We start from the raw sequence: 17,721 nt of genomic DNA, 5'->3' as shown, positions 1-17,721 counted from the left end.
AGCTTTAACAGTTGAGTTCTGATTTGCTTGATACAACATGCACCTTGACTTCTCAACTGGCAATACAGAAATCCCAAGTATTGCAGCTTGGTGTCATCCTTACCATTATAGTGAGATGTGCTGTGTAAACAGTGCAATAGTATATGCACAAATAAATGATAACCCATTTCCATAAAACAGAAAACGCATTGCCAACATTGTGGCAATTTACTGTAGAATCCCTGCTGCTCACACTCACTGGAAAGGGCCTCTCTGACGAGATCAGTTCAGAGTATTCTCAAGTATCTGGAGTGCAATTTTGTTCCTTCGTTATTAAAAATGATATGGTTCTCTTGCATGCCCCTTGGGTAACTGCTGAATACAGATTTAATTATTCTTCATTCTTATCTAGAGCACAGAGAGTGGTGGTATTATTAGTGATGATGGGCAAACTCCCCCTGTCTCGATTCAGAATAAGCTTGAGTAAAATGCTATATATATTTTCAAGATTGCTGGATAAATTATAGGAAATGCATCACTTTAGCTTGATTCTGTTCTGAGCTGGGCTCCATCGCACACTTGACAATGTCACCGGAGGCTTTACTAGTCCCACGATGAGAGATTATAATGCATCTCCCTATAGAAGGGAAGACAGGGACTGGGACCAGGTGACCTGTCTGTGCCTATTTGGTCTGCTGTCCCAGTACTGACTGTTGATGGACATCTTCAAGGTCCCTGGTGCTCTCCTTTCTTAGGGCTCTTCAAGTTTAAACTGGAGGTGGACTGGACTGCCAATCAAGTCAATAGCAACTTGACTTAATCAAACTAAAATTGACATTATTTGTCCTGCATTAGCAACTGGGTGGATAGTGCCATTTTGTAGTTTAGTCACTAGGTGGCACTGGACTTAGATGCATCTGAGCGGAGTCAGAAATTCTGTTCTTGCTTAAGAAGAGAGATAATAGAGTTCTCATCCATCTTCCAAAGGTGTGTCCTCTGAGACAATGAGAACAGGCATTTTGAGGTTCCCAAATTCTCTCTCTCTCTACACACACACACACACACACACACATATATATATATATAGAGAGAGAGAGAGAGAGAGAGAGAGAGAGAGTCTGAGTTATATTCAGGAATGCCAAATTAACTGTACACTGTCCTCTTAAATATAGACTCCCTTTTTCATTTCTTTGCTTAGAATAAACCGCTCAGTTTTCCTATCCCTATGTCTGGAACCTGAATCCCATAGTGAACGTTTCACAGACAACACAAAGGTTGGCTAGGTTAGTCTGAGCCTCGGTGAGATTCTGTCTCCCTGTCCCCCCAAATTCCAGCAAATATCCACACCCACACCCACACCCCAAGTGTGCTGCAGGTTTACATTTGAGCATTGCAAAAGGGCATAGTTGAATTCCAGATCTAAGCCCCGCACACTTCCATGCCATTCCTAATACGGGCCCATTACCTGCATTACCCTTCCCCATGATCACTGGAGCTGAGCAATGGGCACGATGTAATTACTATGTGGGGCTTGCTCTATGCCCTTCTTTAAGCCTCCACTTCAACATTAATCTCGCTGCTCTCCAAGTGTTCCTAATGATAAGGGAGGGCGAACCTTGCATTAGCACGAGCTCCTGCAAATCACAATCAATTGCAACCTGAAGGAGACACTTATAATCCTCTCTGGTAAGAATTAAAGCCATTCACTATCCGCCGCCAATATGGTGGCATAGCATGTGGTCCAGATGGGCAAAGCAGCTAACTCGGGAATCAGCACAAACGATTAGGATTTAGCTGACTAAGAGCTGGGGGGCACCAGAGTGCACCGGCGATGATATTGCCGCGTACTGGGTGAATTAGTCACGCCGAATGTTTCGCTCACCCTTATTCTTCTTCCCCGTTTTAGCCCAACAGGATCAATTGCTTCTACACAGCAACCAAGCGGAGAGCAACGCAGCTGTCGGCGGGGGGGACACCAGGGAGCCCAGAGCAGCAGCAGGATCCCAGCGACCCAGGTCAGCGGTTGTAATTACTGCAGTCCCTAACACAATCATTGTCAACACTATTTATTAAAACCAGAACAAAAGAAATCCCCCCGGCCACTGAAAGCGATGTGATGAAGCATTGGAGTCTCTTGCAATCTTGTTTTCCTTTGTGGGGTCTGCTCAGAGAGGTGAGGGGGCAAAACAGAATATTGATAGAGAATGGGCTTACACGGGCACCGCGGCACTTGGTGGGAAATTCATTTTCTGGGACAACATTATTGGATACAACAGCCCGATAAGGAACAACAAAAGCAATATAAAGTCAGGGGCTCCGGTGACATATGTTAAATTGTTGTTAATGGCCAATCTTTTCTGCAAGGGCTCGCACCATCAGGCCTGCACTGCAGCCAGGAAAGGGGGCAATGCCAGCTCTCTTCCTCCTTGAGGTCTCTGTCTGTTCTGTCCAGGTGTATGAAGATTGCGGGCAGGGCTACAGATGCAAATCCACGAGCAGAACAATGAATGGGCATTCATAATGGAAAGGAGCAAGGGCCTCAGCTTGCCTTGTCCTCACCATCTGGGTCCTGGTGCAAATTGGGGGAGAATGCAATGGGTAGTGGTGGCAGTGGCAAGGTGAGGGCATCTTGACCAAGGGGCACTGCAAACCTTGGAGTGGGCACTGGCTGCTGGTTACCATTACCATTATTTATTTAATTTGTATGCTACCCTTCATCCATAGATCCCAGGGCAGTTCACAACATAAAAATACAAGACAAAACAACAACAACACGAAATACATAATAAAAACAAGAACGAAACAAACCAGTACAAAACATTGCCCTTACCCAGAAACACATTTGAAAGGGTACGGGATGTTAATCGGCTGAACACCAGGTTGAAGAGGAACATTTTTAACTGGTGCCTAAATGAAGGTGCCAACTGGACCTCCCTGGGGAGATCATTCTACGAACGGGGAGCCACTGCAGAAAAGGCCCGTTCTTGTGTTGCCACGCTCTGGAACTCTTGCGGAGTCACACAAAAGGCCTCAGATGATGGTGATAGAGTCTGGAATGGTGCACATGGGAGAGGCAGTCCTTGAGGTATTGCGGTCCTTAGTCATTTAAGATTTTTTTTGGGCCAAAACCAGCACTTTGAATTGGGACTGGAAACTTTGAATTGGGACTGGAAACCTGCTCCATATGTCCTGCCCTGGTGAGCAGCTTGGCTGTCAAATTCTACACCAGGTGAAGTTTCCAAACCATCTTCAGAGGTAGCCCTATGCCAGGCATAGGCAACCTTCGGCTCTCCAGATGTTTTGGCCTACAACTCCCATGATCCCTAGCTAACAGGACCAGTGGTCAGGGATGATGGGAATTGTAGTCCGAAACATCTGGAGAGCCGAAGGTTGCTGACCCCTGCCCTATGCAGAACATGTTGCAGAAATCTAACCTAGAGGTTACCAGAACATAGACAACAGAAGTTAGGCTTTCCCTTTCCAGCAAGGGGAGCACTTGGGACACAAGCTGAAGCTGATGGAAGGCACTCCATGCCTCTGAGGCCATCTGAGTCTCAACAACAGCAAAGGACCCAAAAGGACCCCCAAGCTGATTCCATTCAGTGGTCCAGCGATAACAAGCTATGCTTTTTTGTGGTGCAATCTATTGTTCTCAGAAAGGCAGCTAGATCAATTTTGTGGGGTAAAATGCAGGAGTATAATACATTTATTTAAACCAGAGTTGAGATAACTCATGCCCAGGGGCCAAATATGGCCCTCAGAACTCTTCCTAGGCCATGTCCCTTTCCCAGACCCCTGGCTATGCTCCTCAATAGCCTCACTCTGCCCTCTCCTCAAGTGCTTTTGAACAGTGGATATTTCCTTGATCTGTGATAATGCATTTTGCATGGAGGGTAGGGTTTCCAAACCATCCCATAAGGTATGTAGGGTTGGTGTATGCAAAAGTCTCTGATTTTTACTGTACAGAGGAAATAGTCTTGGCTGCTGCACCACCCATTTTTTCCTCAGGTCCCAACCACCATGGGCTTGTGGCCCCCAGAAGATTACCCATGAGAGAATGCAGGCAAAAGGGGGGGGAAGGCTCCCCATCCCTAATTTAAAAAGTAAAACTGAATCCTCCATAGAAAACTAACTAGATGGAAGAAAGCACCACTTAGGCTCATTAAATTTCTCTTAACTATTCCATATACTCTCTGGAATTATAACTACTCTATAATGAATATGGATTATTCAGCAATTATTTGCTGCTGTGCTTGTATGAATGTCACTCATAGCTGAAGATACATGACAAAATCAGAATGGCCCATTCTTATTAATGACTGCAGAAACTTTTCGTTTCTGGCAATTGCTCGTGGAATTTGTTTCTGTGCTTGCTTGCTTTTTTGCGATTTTAATTTAGTGACTTTCTTCCCTCTCCTTTTATTCCGTTTCTCCCTCCCACTACCCCTGACCTAGCAGTTGCGCAAAAAATGAATGAGCAGATTAGCAGCAGGAGATGAGACTGACTTTGCTACAGAAGAAGGTTGACAACATTTCTGCCGTCGTGAGTGATGTGAGCGAGACACTCTCCTCTCTGGAAGGCAAAATCAATGAAGATAAGGGCAGAGACTTCCAGGCTTTTCTAAAAGGTAAAAGAAAGAAATTAATGCAATCACTCACCCAGTTTAAAAGTGCCAGGGAAAGAGAAAGAGGAGGAAAAAGAGAGAAAGAAACTATTAGAAATGGACTTAGGCTGTCCTGTTCCATTATTCCACATTCTGCCGGGGAAGTACGTTTTCCTTTGTTCTGTTACTTAAAAAGAAAGAAGTGGAAGGAAAAGGTGATTGGGTGTACCCCCCCCAACCCAAAGTGTTGAAGGTGGACAGATAAAGCCTTTAGCGCCTCCTGTCGTGGATGCTCATCCCATCCCTGGGCGAACAGGTTGCGCAGAGTTTTTGTAGTTGTGTGCGCAAGTGCCCCGTCTCATCTTAAAACAGTAAGTAAAGGGACATGACTAGGTATATTTGGGTCAAATCAGGCCACAACTTATTGACTACAGATGTAAAGAGGTTTGGTATAGGCGTTGGGTAAAGCCACCACTTCCTGCCCACTCACTGGGGTCAACCGGAAGTGAGGGTGTCCTATGACAACAAATAGCATCTCCCTCACTAGATTGTCACCTGGGAGTGCTGTGGCCCTAGCCCCCATCTGGGCATCTGGACAGAAGCAACTTCCTTGGACCCCATTAATGGGGTACCCCTTTCTTTCATAGTTGTGATGATGCTACGAAGAAAGGGGAAACCACCAGGTTACTGCCAAGTTGCCGAGTGGGAAAATTCCTGTTGTTGTTCAGTCGTTCAGTCGTGTCCGACTCTTCGTGACCCCATGGACCAGAGTACGCCAGGCACGCCTATCCTTCACTGCCTCTCGCAGTTTGGCCAAACTCATGTTAGTAGCTTCAAGAACACTGTCCAACCATCTCATCCTCTGTCGTCCCCCTTCTCCTTGTGCCCTCCATCTTTCCCAACATCAGGGTCTTTTCTAGGGATTCTTCTCTTCTCATGAGGTGGCCAAAGTACTGGGAGCCTCAACTTCAGGATCTGTCCTTCTAGTGAGTACTCAGGGCTGATTTCTTTGAGAATGGATAGGTTTGATCTTCTTGCAGTCCACGGGACTCTCAAGAGTCTCCTCCAGCACCATAATTCAAAAGCATCAATTCTACGGCGATCAGCCTTCTTTATGGTCCAACTCTCACTTCCGTACATTACTACTGGGAAAACCATAGCTTTAACTATACGGACTTTTGTCGGCAAGGTGATGTCTTTGCTTTTTAAGATGCTGTCTAGGGTTGTCATTGCTTTTCTCCCAAGAAGCAGGCGTCTTCTGATTTCGTGACTGCTGTCACCATCTGCAGTGATCATGGAACCCAAGAAAGTGAAATCTCTCACTGCCTCCATTTCTTCCCCTTCTATTTGCCAGGAGGTGATGGGACCAGTGGCCATGATCTTAGTTTTTTTGATGTTGAGCTTCAGACCATATTTTGCGCTCTCTTCTTTCACCCTCATTAAAAGGTTCTTCCAATTCTTCCTCACTTTCTGCCATCAAGGTAGTATCATCAGCATATCTGAGGTTGTTGATATTTTTTCCGGCAATCTAATTCCGGTTGGGGATTCATCCAGTCCAGCCTTTCGCATGATGTATTCTGCATATAAGTTAAATAAGCAGGGAGACAATATACAGCCTTGTCGTACTCCTTTCCCAATTTTGAACCAATCAGTTGTTCCATATCCAGTTCTAACTGTAGCTTCTTGTCCCACCATAGAGATTTCTCAGGAGGCAAATGAGGTGATCCGGCACTCCCATTTCTTTAAGAACTTGCCATAGTTTGCTGTGGTCGACACAGTCAAATGCTTTTGCATAATCAATGAAGCAGAAGTAGATGTTTTTCTGGAACTCTCTGGCTTTCTCCATAATCCAGCGCATGTTTGCAATTTGGTCTCTGGTTCCTCTGCCCCTTCGAAATCCAGCTTGCACTTCTGGGAAAATTCCTACCCGGCCCCAAATATGGCAGCCGACAAAATCCATAGCAAGGTCTTCATCACCAAGCACAGCAGCAGAACAAAGTGGGAAGATGGGGGAATCCGACGACAAAGTGTCTGTTGAGGTGGGTGGTGGGGCCCTTTTATTCACAGAGGGCAGATCCAAGAGAAGCCTGTGGGCCCAGTTGGGTCCGCCCCCTAGGAATGTCCCACTTTCTTGCCCACCCCCTATTGGCCAATTTTGTGAGTGGGCAGAATCCACAGTCTGGGCGGCAAGCTCAGCTTAGAAGAATGTCCTGCCACGGGTGTGATTACAAGCGGGCACGTAGCATCTGCAAAGGCCCCAAGTAACGTGCTGGATCTTCATTCTATCTTCATTCAGGCAGTTTGCTTTGTTTCGTCGTCAATTGAAATTTGTCCCTGGGTCTTTGTTGTGCTGCATATTGTGTTCGAATGTCTATTGCTCTGAGTAGTAATGTTTTGCAGAAAATAGCATGCCTTTGAGCCTCTAAAAGCCCCTTGGAGACATCTTCATGCATTGCAGGTCCATTCCTTACTTGCCTCGGCAGTTTTTTGAGCTCTGGATACTGCTCTCAAATAGCCCTGCTTCCCCAGTCATATTTAGACCTTCTCTCCCATCCATCCTGTTCCTCCCCCCACCCACCCCCCATCCTGGTGCATTTTATTGCTATGTGGCATTCTTGACCCTTGGGTATACGTCTCCAATATGGCTTCGAACATTTTCCATTTCCTGTCAGCTTCCTTACCATCCATTTTTTTGTGTTCCCTGCGGGTTAATCTGTTACTTGCACATGTACCTCTGAAGAACCACTGTCAGCTCTTATCCTACTTCCTTGCTGCATTTGGATTCACTTAAATTGTCAATTGCACAGTAAGGTTCTATGCTCACACACAAAAGAAAATTACTATGATCATATGAAACCCAATCCATTTGACCCTTTGAAGACAGCAATCCATGATCTACTTGCGCAAATTCCCAAATTCACAATCCCTCTGTGAACCGCTGCTATGCTAGAAATAGCCTCTCTCTCTCTCTCTCTCTCTCTCTCTCTCTCTCCTCTCTCTCTCTCTCTCCATGTGTGTGTGTCAATTATTGGAACCCCATCAAGAAACATAGAATTGTAGAGTCAGAAAGGACCACAAGGTCATCTAGTCCAACCCCCTGCAATGCAGGAATCTTTTGCCCAACGTGGGGCTCGAACCCACGAACCTGAGATTAAGAGTCTTATGATTTACTGACTGAGCTACAGCCTTATCTTCCTTCCCCCTGGATTGCAGGAGGTTATACTAGATGATCCTCAGGGTTCCTTCCAACTCCATGATTCTATGACATATTTCCAGCCTTTCCATGGAAGGCTTAGCACAGTTTACATGCTTCTCTCACCCAAACAGATCACTTCCACACTCACATGTTTCAGCAGTGCCCCAGCATTCTGTGTTCCTAAATCATTCACTGATACCAAACTTCCTTACAGATTTGTATCACTGGCCCATAGAGGCAGCATTTTGCTTTAGATGCTTTCAAAATGGAATTCCTTCCCAAGTTACATCAGCCTTGTCCCAGACTAACCTCGAATCCACTCCCTGTCTGCTGCCTTTCTCTTTGATTTATGTGAGTTATTTACAAATTGCATTATCCTTCTGACCACTTTGTTTTATGAAAGTGCTACTATTAGCTTCTTTTATTAGCTTTTCATTATAAGCCTGGGGACTGACGGGACTCGATCCTTCTAGCGGTTGCCAAACTCTGTGTGTGTGTGTGTGTGTGTGTGTGTGTACACACATGGAGACTGTGCTAGTGAAGTAGCATTGTGATTTTTCCTTTGAAAGGGCTTCCTTTTTCTGTAGCATATTTGGGTACTGCTCTCTGCGTTGTTCTGTCCACAGAGATTGATTCCCAACCTCAGCATCTCTTTCTCTCCAGCTCATATCCCCAAAGGAAGATTTATTTCCACTTCTCTATATTCTTCTTTCTCCATCTTTATGCCCACCCTATAGTCCTTTCAATTTCCATGCAGTCCTAGCATGATTGCAAATAGAATCCTGCAATCCTGCAACAACAGAGATGGATATTGCTGGATTCCTGTTCCCATCATTCCTTGACCATTGGCCATCCCATCCTGGCAGGGGCTGATGGGAGTCGGAAGTCCAAAGAATTGTGGGTATTCCATTGCGGGAATGCCCACTTCTCTAGGCATATGTCGCAAGGTTTATGTATGTGCTTCACTCTTTTCTCATTGAAACCATTCACACTTCCCCGTCCTTCATTTTGGCCCGAGTGTGCCTCTAGAATGTAGCCTATTTCATTTACATTTTTGTCTTTGTGGTTTTTTCTTCTTCATTCCTGCGCATCTATGAGTTCTAAATTCACTCATTCATTCCCTGAATATGATGATAGAGTGCTCAATCTAAAAATGAATAAATAAACCCTCTAAACGGTTTACATAAAATTGCATAAAAATAGTCATACGAAGATGCCAATAAAATCAATAAATAAAATCAAAATGTAGGTAAAAACCAACAGAGTTTAACAGCAGATATACATAATGAAATAACATGTCTGGAGAAGCTTGCCTGAACAAGAGTGTTTTTAGCAGGCATCAGAAACGGTACAAACACAAGGTCTGCCTGATATTAATGAGCTGGAGTCCAGAGCATGGGTGTTTGGTCATTCTCAGAATTGGTGGGGCTCATTTGACAACAGTGAGAAATCAACCCTTGGGTGTCATCGGCCCAGTCCTGTGGAACACCCTGACAATAGAGATTCAGCAGAGATTAAATAATGGTTTATTGTTAAATTGCTTTTGTATTTTTCATGGGAACAAACAAACAAACTAATAGTAAAAAATTAAAATTAAAAAATGACCCAGTAAATTGTAATTCTGGGCACTCTCTCCCTCTCTTCAAATCACACTACTATAAAGTTTACTAATCGGTGTATCATGATTCTGAGATTCCTGGATTGCAGAAAGTTGGACTAGAAGACTCTCCGAAACAAAATAGAAAATTCTTTCCAGTAGCACCTTAGAGACCAACTGAGTTTGTTCTTGGTATGAGCTTTCGTGTGCATGCGGAGAAGACTCTCCGTATCCCTTCCAACTCTGCCCTACAATTCTAAGATTCTATAAGAGCTTGAAAATGTAGCCTAAGCCAAGCTTGGAGGCCTCAATGCCTTTCTTTACTTAAGAGTGCCCTTCTACTTCCTGCCTTCATGTTTTCTGCCTGTATTAGATTTATGCTGGATCTGTCCCGCCTTCTGCATTTGTTCTTTGCAACCTTCCACCCTATTTTCAGAGATGACCTTTGCATAACCTATGAGGACCTCTGAACCGTCCTCATTCCTCTCCACCCTTCCATTAAAAGTCAAATTGAGGAGAGCTGGGAGAGAGGGGGGGGGTGATGACTTCTGCGAGCCTTGGTGGGTGGCAGGAGGATGAATGTCTAGCTGTGACATGCCACCATTAAACTCAATGAAGATACATAGCCAGGCAGAAAGAACAATGAGGTTGTTGCTGAATGAAAGAGCCATGTAAGCTTGACCTTAGTCATAGAATCTCTCAGTTGTTTTCTTGCAAAAAAAAGAAAGAAAGAAGGGAATGCCCCGGCAGTTTAAGAGAATACTCAGTATGTGATTTCTTTTCATATGGAAATTAAGAGAGAAGTGGCAACTGTTTTGATTTTCTTCTTTGCATTTTTTTTAAAATCCGAAAACACCTGTAATCCACTTTGTTTTAAATGAATGAGTACCGGTACATGGCCAAGTGATGCTCATGCCACCTTATGATATCACATCTTTAACAAAATCACCCTCCTCCACCACCCACCGTACTTCCCATTATATTACTCAGCTGGAAAACCCTCCGGCAACCTCTTCATCTAAGCAGCAGAAGTGTTTGCTGGGCTATTTCACAAGATGCAGTATGCATGTCAAGACTTACTTCTCTCCCCCACCCGTTTTCCCTAAAACTCTGCTGTTATTCTTTGGCTTTGCTGCTTTTTCAAACAGAAACACACACAAGTGCTCAAAACTCAACTGCATTTCAATAACTGTTACTGCTTCCAATGCAGCAGCCCCTTATATAGATAAATTTACTAGAAAAAGATCATTGTGCTGTTGTTGCTTCAAAAAAAAAAAAAAGCCTCAGCAACCTCAGGACTTTCCAAAAGATGCCACCTGGGAGCACATCTGCCACCTGCAAGAAACAGACAAAAGAGGACTTTAGCTGGTTTTGTTCCTTGCTATTCCATGGCTGTTTGCTCCATTGCCACATGCATCAGATAACATGCTCTCAGCTCCCTTAACACACTGCAGCTCCTAGAATTCATTGAGGGATGCCATGACTCTTTAAAGCGGTATCATAGTGCTTTAAATGTATGGTGTAGAAGGGGCCCTGGTCACATGCTGAGTTGTCAGTGTGTTAGAGAAAGGGAGAGGGCAGAGAACACAAATTCATTTTGGCACAGAAATAAATCTAGGTACCGTATTTCCTGATACAGGTGGTAGTGGTGGAGGGGGTGTCTTATGTCCAAGCTGCTCTGCCTCTGCTGGAGACTACAGATGGGGAAAACTCCTGGGTGTACAGATAGGTGTACAAAGCCCTATGCAACTTGGGTCCAGGATACCTTAAGCATCATCTCAGTCCCAACATATCCAACTGATGTCTGGGGAGTTCTGGTTCAGATGCTACCTCAGCTACAAACTCAGTAGGAGGCTACCTCAGCTACAAACTCAGTAGGAGGCCTCAGGCAAACCACTTTATCTCAGCCTATATGGGGGAAGAACAGCAGCCTGCTTTATAAGCTGCTGTAAGAATTACTGAGGTGGTGTGCTTGGAGCCCTTGGAGCACCATGAAGCTTCCCTTTCAGTCACTGAGCTCAAAGTTTCCTGCCTTCCTTTGTGTGCTTTGTTGCACTTGTCAGCTGAAATATTTTTGCTGTACTTGCATTCGGGTTAATGTTTCGGAATAAGGAGAATTGGGCCAAGGGTCTTATAAATCTAAACTGTCTGAACACTGAACACTTTGTTAGAGGAGAACAGGATAAGTAAACAAGTACAAAGTTATGGGTTTTAATGTAATTCTTCTCATCTTTCAGAGCTTTTTCTGCCCGTAGAGCCCCACAGAAACATAATCTTCTGAGGAGATTATTTCATTTTAGTTCAGGGTGGCTTTTACTCTGTTAAACAATTAGTGATTGTTTAAGTTTCTTTAGCCAATTAGCACTGATTTAGGATTTGGCAAGAGATGAGGGAATTCTTTAATTGACCCCCACAAGACAAGTCTTTGTTTCGACATCATGTGGTCACATGCAATTCCTGTCACAAATCCCTCCTTGTATTCTGATTAGTTAAACCTTCTCTTTCTTCCCCTTTTCTTTTTCTGCCTCAGGTTAGGTGAAAGTTTGTGATTTTTTGGTCATGTTGTTATACTAATGATCATACCAGCTTAAAACCTCAATTTCTACTTAGTGTACTGTAGAATATTTCCCACAAAGCATCCCAAAGTGATTTACAGTATAATTAAAACATATATTAAACAGTTCCATCTATAACAATAGTAAAAAAAACACCCCAAAGCAAATAAAACAACAGCACCTACATAAAATCACATTTAGATATCAGCTGGGATAAACCTCCATTGAGAAGATGAACGTCTTTAGCAGATGCCAAAATGCAATAGAGAAGGCCTTCTGTCTGATATAAAGTGGAAGGAAGTTCCAAAAGTTCCAGTTCCGTATTGTGCAGAATTATGATGGTATCTGAAGAATGCTTTGTACTGCAGAATGCAGCAATCAGTTGAGTATGTTGAGAGTAGGAGGATATTTAAATTATTCTGGTCCTAAGCTGTATATGGCTTTGTACACCAATGCCTAGACAGACAGATCATAGATTAAAGATATAGATGGATATACATTGTTTTGCATTTTCTTTTCCATGTGATAGAGCATTATTATTATTATTATTATTATTATTATTATTTTAAAAAACTGCTATTCAACCATATTGTCACTTTAACCCATAATCATTGATATTATAGATGCAGCTGAATAGATTGAACTCAGACGCCTTTCTAAATCAAAGCTAATTCATCTAAATTATACTTGTTTGTTGTGTACTCTGTGCGCTAACTGAAGAGGGTTTTCTCACACAGGGAGGATAAATGTGTATATAAATACATACATCTGCCGCTGCTTTGTTGCATTTAACTGAATATGAGCAGTGCAGGTGCTTGTCACTCATACTCAGAAACTAAATATTCAAGATGGCTACAGTCATGCCACCTGTTTCTGCCCACATGTGAAAGGGAATAGTGAAATGTGCCAAGTGCCCATCCCATATTCCTTCTAATATGGCTTTCTAATTCTTCAGTATGGAGTTGTTGACCTTTGGAGGTGTGGGGGATAATATTGCTCCTGCCACTGCTGCTTCATTGCCACTTTCCTGCGGAGAGTCATTGTGGTATGGCAGGAGATGCCAATGTAGTGCCCACCAGATCTTGTTGGGCTATAATTCATTTTACCTTGCCCATTAGCCGTGCTGGCGAGCTGTAGCATCTTAAGAAATTTATTGGGTCACAGCCTTTTGTAGTCTGGAACATGCTTCATCAGACCCATAATAACACGGGGATTGTCAACCTTTTTGGAATGCTGGGCACATTTTGAGAGAGTACTGAGGGTGCCAACCACAAAATAGCAGCTGGGGTAGCGGTGGCATCACACGACATTAAAGAGACAGCTGTCCCCAACAACCTTATGCTCACCATGAGAGGTCAGCTGTGACCTGCTGGTCCTGCTTGTGGAGACCACAAAATATTCATTTTACACATGTGTGCCTGCACGCTGATGCTGTTGCTGTCCAACAGCAGCAGAGAGCACTCCTCAGTATTCAGTACCAGTACCACTGCTTAGAAGGTGCCTGCACATTTTGACCCATAACTTTCTTTCTAGGAGAGCTAGAGACTTTTTTTTGTAATGAAAGTTTAGAGTCTGGGGCACCCGCCCAGGGGCACAGTGGAAGACTTTGGCAACACCATGGGGTCCACAAACACTGGGTTGGTGACGCCTGATCTAATAAGTAGATTCCAGCCTAATTCAATCTTGGGCCACAAAAAAATGTGTCTGCCTTTAAGGCGTTACAGGATGCTACTGCATGCTCCCTGCCCCAGGCCTCCCCCCCCAAAAAAAGTTCACTAGCACCCTCTTGAAAAGGCAGGGCAGACTAGCTCTGTTTTCTTTTTCACTTCGAAATAACAAAATTCAGGAGCTGCTTTCAGTGCTAATTAGGTGGCTGACAATTAAAATATCTTGAGAGCCTCTGCTGTCTTCCTGACAGTCCACCGTTTTCCTGGAAAGTTAACGGTATATCTGCCTGAGTGATAGGTCTTTTAAATCTATGGTCTACTAAGCTAGAAGCCATGGTTACATTTCACCTTGTCATAGTAGTCTATAATTGCAGGGAACAGCATATTATGGCTTCTCCCTCAGGACAGCAAAACTGATTAAAAGGATGAGAGCAACTAGCACAAGCACTATTCAAACACAGAACCCTCTTGAGATTTAGCAACTGAAATAATCCACCGCATAAGAGGTGGGGAGAGTGCGATTGCTATACAAACATAGATACATGCATAATGCTTAAGTATTGAATTTTTGCTTCCCTTCCCCCCCCAACCTGCTCTTTATTTATTAAGGCACTGTGTCTTTCCTCCCCTCTAGATCTCAAGTCCAAAAGCATTGCTGAGCTAGTCAAAGAAATTGTAAGAGAGCAGGTAAAAGCATCCCAGAGTGAAACACAAGAGACAGTGGCCCAGATTTTCAAGATTACATCTGGTCTGTCTGCAGATCTTGAGAACATCAAACAAATGGTCAAAAGCTTGAATGCTTCTCACCACAAATTGGCTGTGGAGATAGAAAGCAGGCCCACAAGGGTAGAAATCCTAGATATAAGGACCCAGATCCTCCATATTGAAGAGGATATAAGCATTACATGTGAGAAGCCAATCGAAGACCTGCAGGAACATCAGAGATCTATAGAAGCGGCCTTGGAGCATCAAAGTTCAAGGAGCAACATATACTATGAATCTCTGAACAAGACTCTGACTCAAATGAAAGAAGTGCATGAACAGCTGTTGACAGCTGAACGGATCTCAGACCAGAACATCCCAACAGCAGGTAACTCAATAACTGATAACCTTACAGATTACATGGTTGGTCTTCACGAGAAAGTGAAAACACAGAGTCTGATGGTTTTGCAGCTCTATGATGACCTCAGAGTCCAAGACAGCAAGATCAGTAATCTCACCGTAGCGTTGGAGATCCAGAGAGATAACTTACATGGAGAGTGCAGCAGCATATTGTCCAAATGCCGACGGGACTTCCAAACACGACTGAAGGGCATGGAAGAGAACATGCACTCCTTAAATAAAAGCATGGAGAACCTTGTGTTTCCCTTGGATGATAAAATGGACAAGATGAACGAGCAAATTAATGACCTCTGTTACGATATGGAGATCCTCCAGCCCTTGATTGAGCAAGGGGTTCCCTTCAGCCTTACATCGGAATATGAGCAACAGATTGCAACAGAAGCTATAAGCAGAAAGCTGGAAAATTTAACAAGTGTTGTGGCAGGACTAAGTTCCACCACTGAAGAACTCGTCAAAAGCAAGAAGGAGCTAAAGATGAGGCTCAGGCTTACAATGAAATCTCTGAGAGGCGTATTAATGAATGTTTCATTTTAATGGAGGATGGCTTAAACAAGACCATGATGGTTATCAACAGTGCCATTGATACTATCCAGGATAACTATGTGCTCAAAGAAACATTGAGTACCATGAAGAATGAAACAAAGGCCTGCTGTAGAAGCACTGAGAAGATGGAGAGCATATTGACATTAATACCTCGGTTTCAAGAGATGAATGAATCCCTTCAGGCGCTAGTCAATGAGAACAGGAAAGGTGGCTTTACTTCAAATGCCATCCATTCTTCTTCATCATCTGGTGATCTCAGCACAGTTCACCATAATCTAAATGCAACATTAAACCTGCAAGAGAATCATCATGACATTGGCCACCTGGATGGAAAGGGGTCACGCTCCACTCAGGAACATGAAGATTATGAAGGTCGCCTGGCGGCAGTGGAAGCAAAAATAACCAAGTTTTTAGCAAACAACTGCGTCACGGTAAGAAACATCAAAGCTGCTTCCACAGAAAAGGATAAAGTGATCTCTCTTCAGGTTCAGGCCTTGAGTTCCAGAATCAGGGCACTAGAAGCCAAATCCATACGCTTCTCTGTGACCATCCCTGTGTTAAACAAGACTGCCTACGAGGCACGGAGCTTGTGTGAGGTTGTCTCCGGAAGCCTGAAGGGAATGAATGCCAGCATTCCCAGGTTAGTGAAAGCTGCTCATCCAGACAACTTGCTATTTCAGAAAGGCTTGCAAGAGCTCACAGAATCCATGCTGGAGGTCAAAGCAGGAACAATCCTATCCAATCTAACCTGGTATGTAGACAAGTCCCTAGATGAGGCAGTGGACACTATTACCAAACGTCTGAAGGCAACTCCTCCCGTTTCTAAAAAGCCACTGCCAGCGAAAAAGATCCTAGTGAGCACGACCTCAAACCAGGCTGGACGAATGCAGAGAAACACAGACACTGCTTCAGAAGCAGGTAAGGCTTTTTAATATTACTACTAGTGACGTTGCCCAAACTTGCAACTTATCCACACAGATTTGTGTAGGGACATAGGAAGATGCCTTATGGAAAGTCCATCTAGGCCGGTATTGTTGACACTGGTTGACACTGACTGTCCAAGGTTTCAAGCAAGAGTCCTTCTCAGTCCCATGTGGAGATGTCAAGGGTTGAACCTGGGACCTTTTGCATTCAGCGCCTGTGCTCTGTCACTGAGCCATGGCCCTTCCCAACTGCATGGCTTGGATGCTGTAAGAATCAAATATTACGTTCTTCAAATGCTCTCAGTGTGGAGAATGAGATTCTGCACGTGAGCAGAGAGCCCTGGAAGCCAAAGCTGTAATTTGCACTGGGAGTGAATGTTTTTCTTCCCAGGAGGGCGTGAAAACATTGCATCCCCCTGGTCTACTTGGAACTTGCTGGCAGAGGCCATAACTAGTAAACGTAAAGCACATCACGCCGCCACCGACATTTTGAATCCAGTTAAGTCCCAAGTTCAAATCCCCAGCAAATCTAGGTGGCCCCACAGAGCTGCCATCACTGTCACTTACGGGAATGGTGAAAATGTGGGGGCCCCACAATCCCTGCATGTGATATTGGCATCGCTGTCAGGAGGGCAACTCTGTGGGATCGCCCCACTGCACCATTTGGTCCCATAGAATCTCTGTTCCTGCGTTGTCTGTTGAAATTAGCAGAAATTAGGCTTTTACACAGGGGGTTGGTAAATTAACTGCTGTTTACGGGGCTTTATTCAGCTCTCTGGCAGGACTCTTGATGTAAGCCTGCAGAAGGGTTTCGCCAAGGGAACAGAGGAAGTGGAGGATGTGCAAGGTGGGTTGTGCTTAAGGAACAGCCTACAGTTAATTCACTGTGGCTGAACAGCGCATTGTTCCATGGTGCTCTGGGGAAATCTAGTCAAATTGCTATGGAGTGTAAGGATGGAATTTGCATCCAGGTCCCTAATTTAGTAGGAAAGGATTGAGTGCGCTTTGCAAGACGACTGTGGAAACATGGAATCCAGGTCAATCCAGACCAAATTAGCACTGGTTTTTTATACGACCAAATAATCCGAGATCAAATTTAAAACGATATTTCAGGAGAGACGCCTTTGACAAAATGGCATTGTTTTGTGCACAATAAGGTAAATTGGTGAACGGCAAAGGCATTTTTATTCTTTTATGTCCCCCGTCATCTTTTTCTTTATTTCCATTCCTTCCACCTCGGTGCACACGCTCAAGACATGCCTCGAGTCAAGTGCTTGCAGTTCATCTGATAATCAAGCACGCAGGAAGTTTAAAGTGGATTGGGGCTTCAATAATGTTTCCACTTTATTTCATATCTCGCTGCTTACTCATTCTGCCTTAAACCGCTGGAAGCATTTTCTGCACAGCAGTGAAACAGCAGAAGTCAGCAGCTGTGTGGATGAAGTGCCTCGGCCTTTTTTGCAGGCTGAACAGCATCTTTCCATGCGAAACTTTACCATGTTCCAGCCAAAGCTGCTCCTTCACAACAGGCAGTT

At 44.1% G+C, this 17,721-nt stretch overlaps 1 protein-coding gene across 1 annotated transcript in view; it reads left to right on the top strand.

Moving 5' to 3' along the window:
- Positions 1–17,721, top strand: part of MMRN1 (multimerin 1) — a 64,693-nt gene that overhangs the window by 32,383 nt on the left and 14,589 nt on the right. The window contains 6 exon segments of the mRNA XM_033160595.1: positions 1,886–1,946; positions 1,948–1,994; positions 4,435–4,464; positions 4,467–4,607; positions 14,233–15,192; positions 15,195–16,181. Coding sequence (XP_033016486.1) covers positions 1,886–1,946; positions 1,948–1,994; positions 4,435–4,464; positions 4,467–4,607; positions 14,233–15,192; positions 15,195–16,181 — 2,226 coding nt within the window.

The sequence above is a fragment of the Lacerta agilis genome, chromosome 9 (genome assembly GCF_009819535.1).
Source record: "Lacerta agilis isolate rLacAgi1 chromosome 9, rLacAgi1.pri, whole genome shotgun sequence".
In the NCBI taxonomy this organism is placed as follows: domain Eukaryota; kingdom Metazoa; phylum Chordata; class Lepidosauria; order Squamata; family Lacertidae; genus Lacerta; species Lacerta agilis.
Note: the sequence above shows the minus strand (reverse complement) of the source record. Positions and strands in the feature narration are given on the sequence as shown.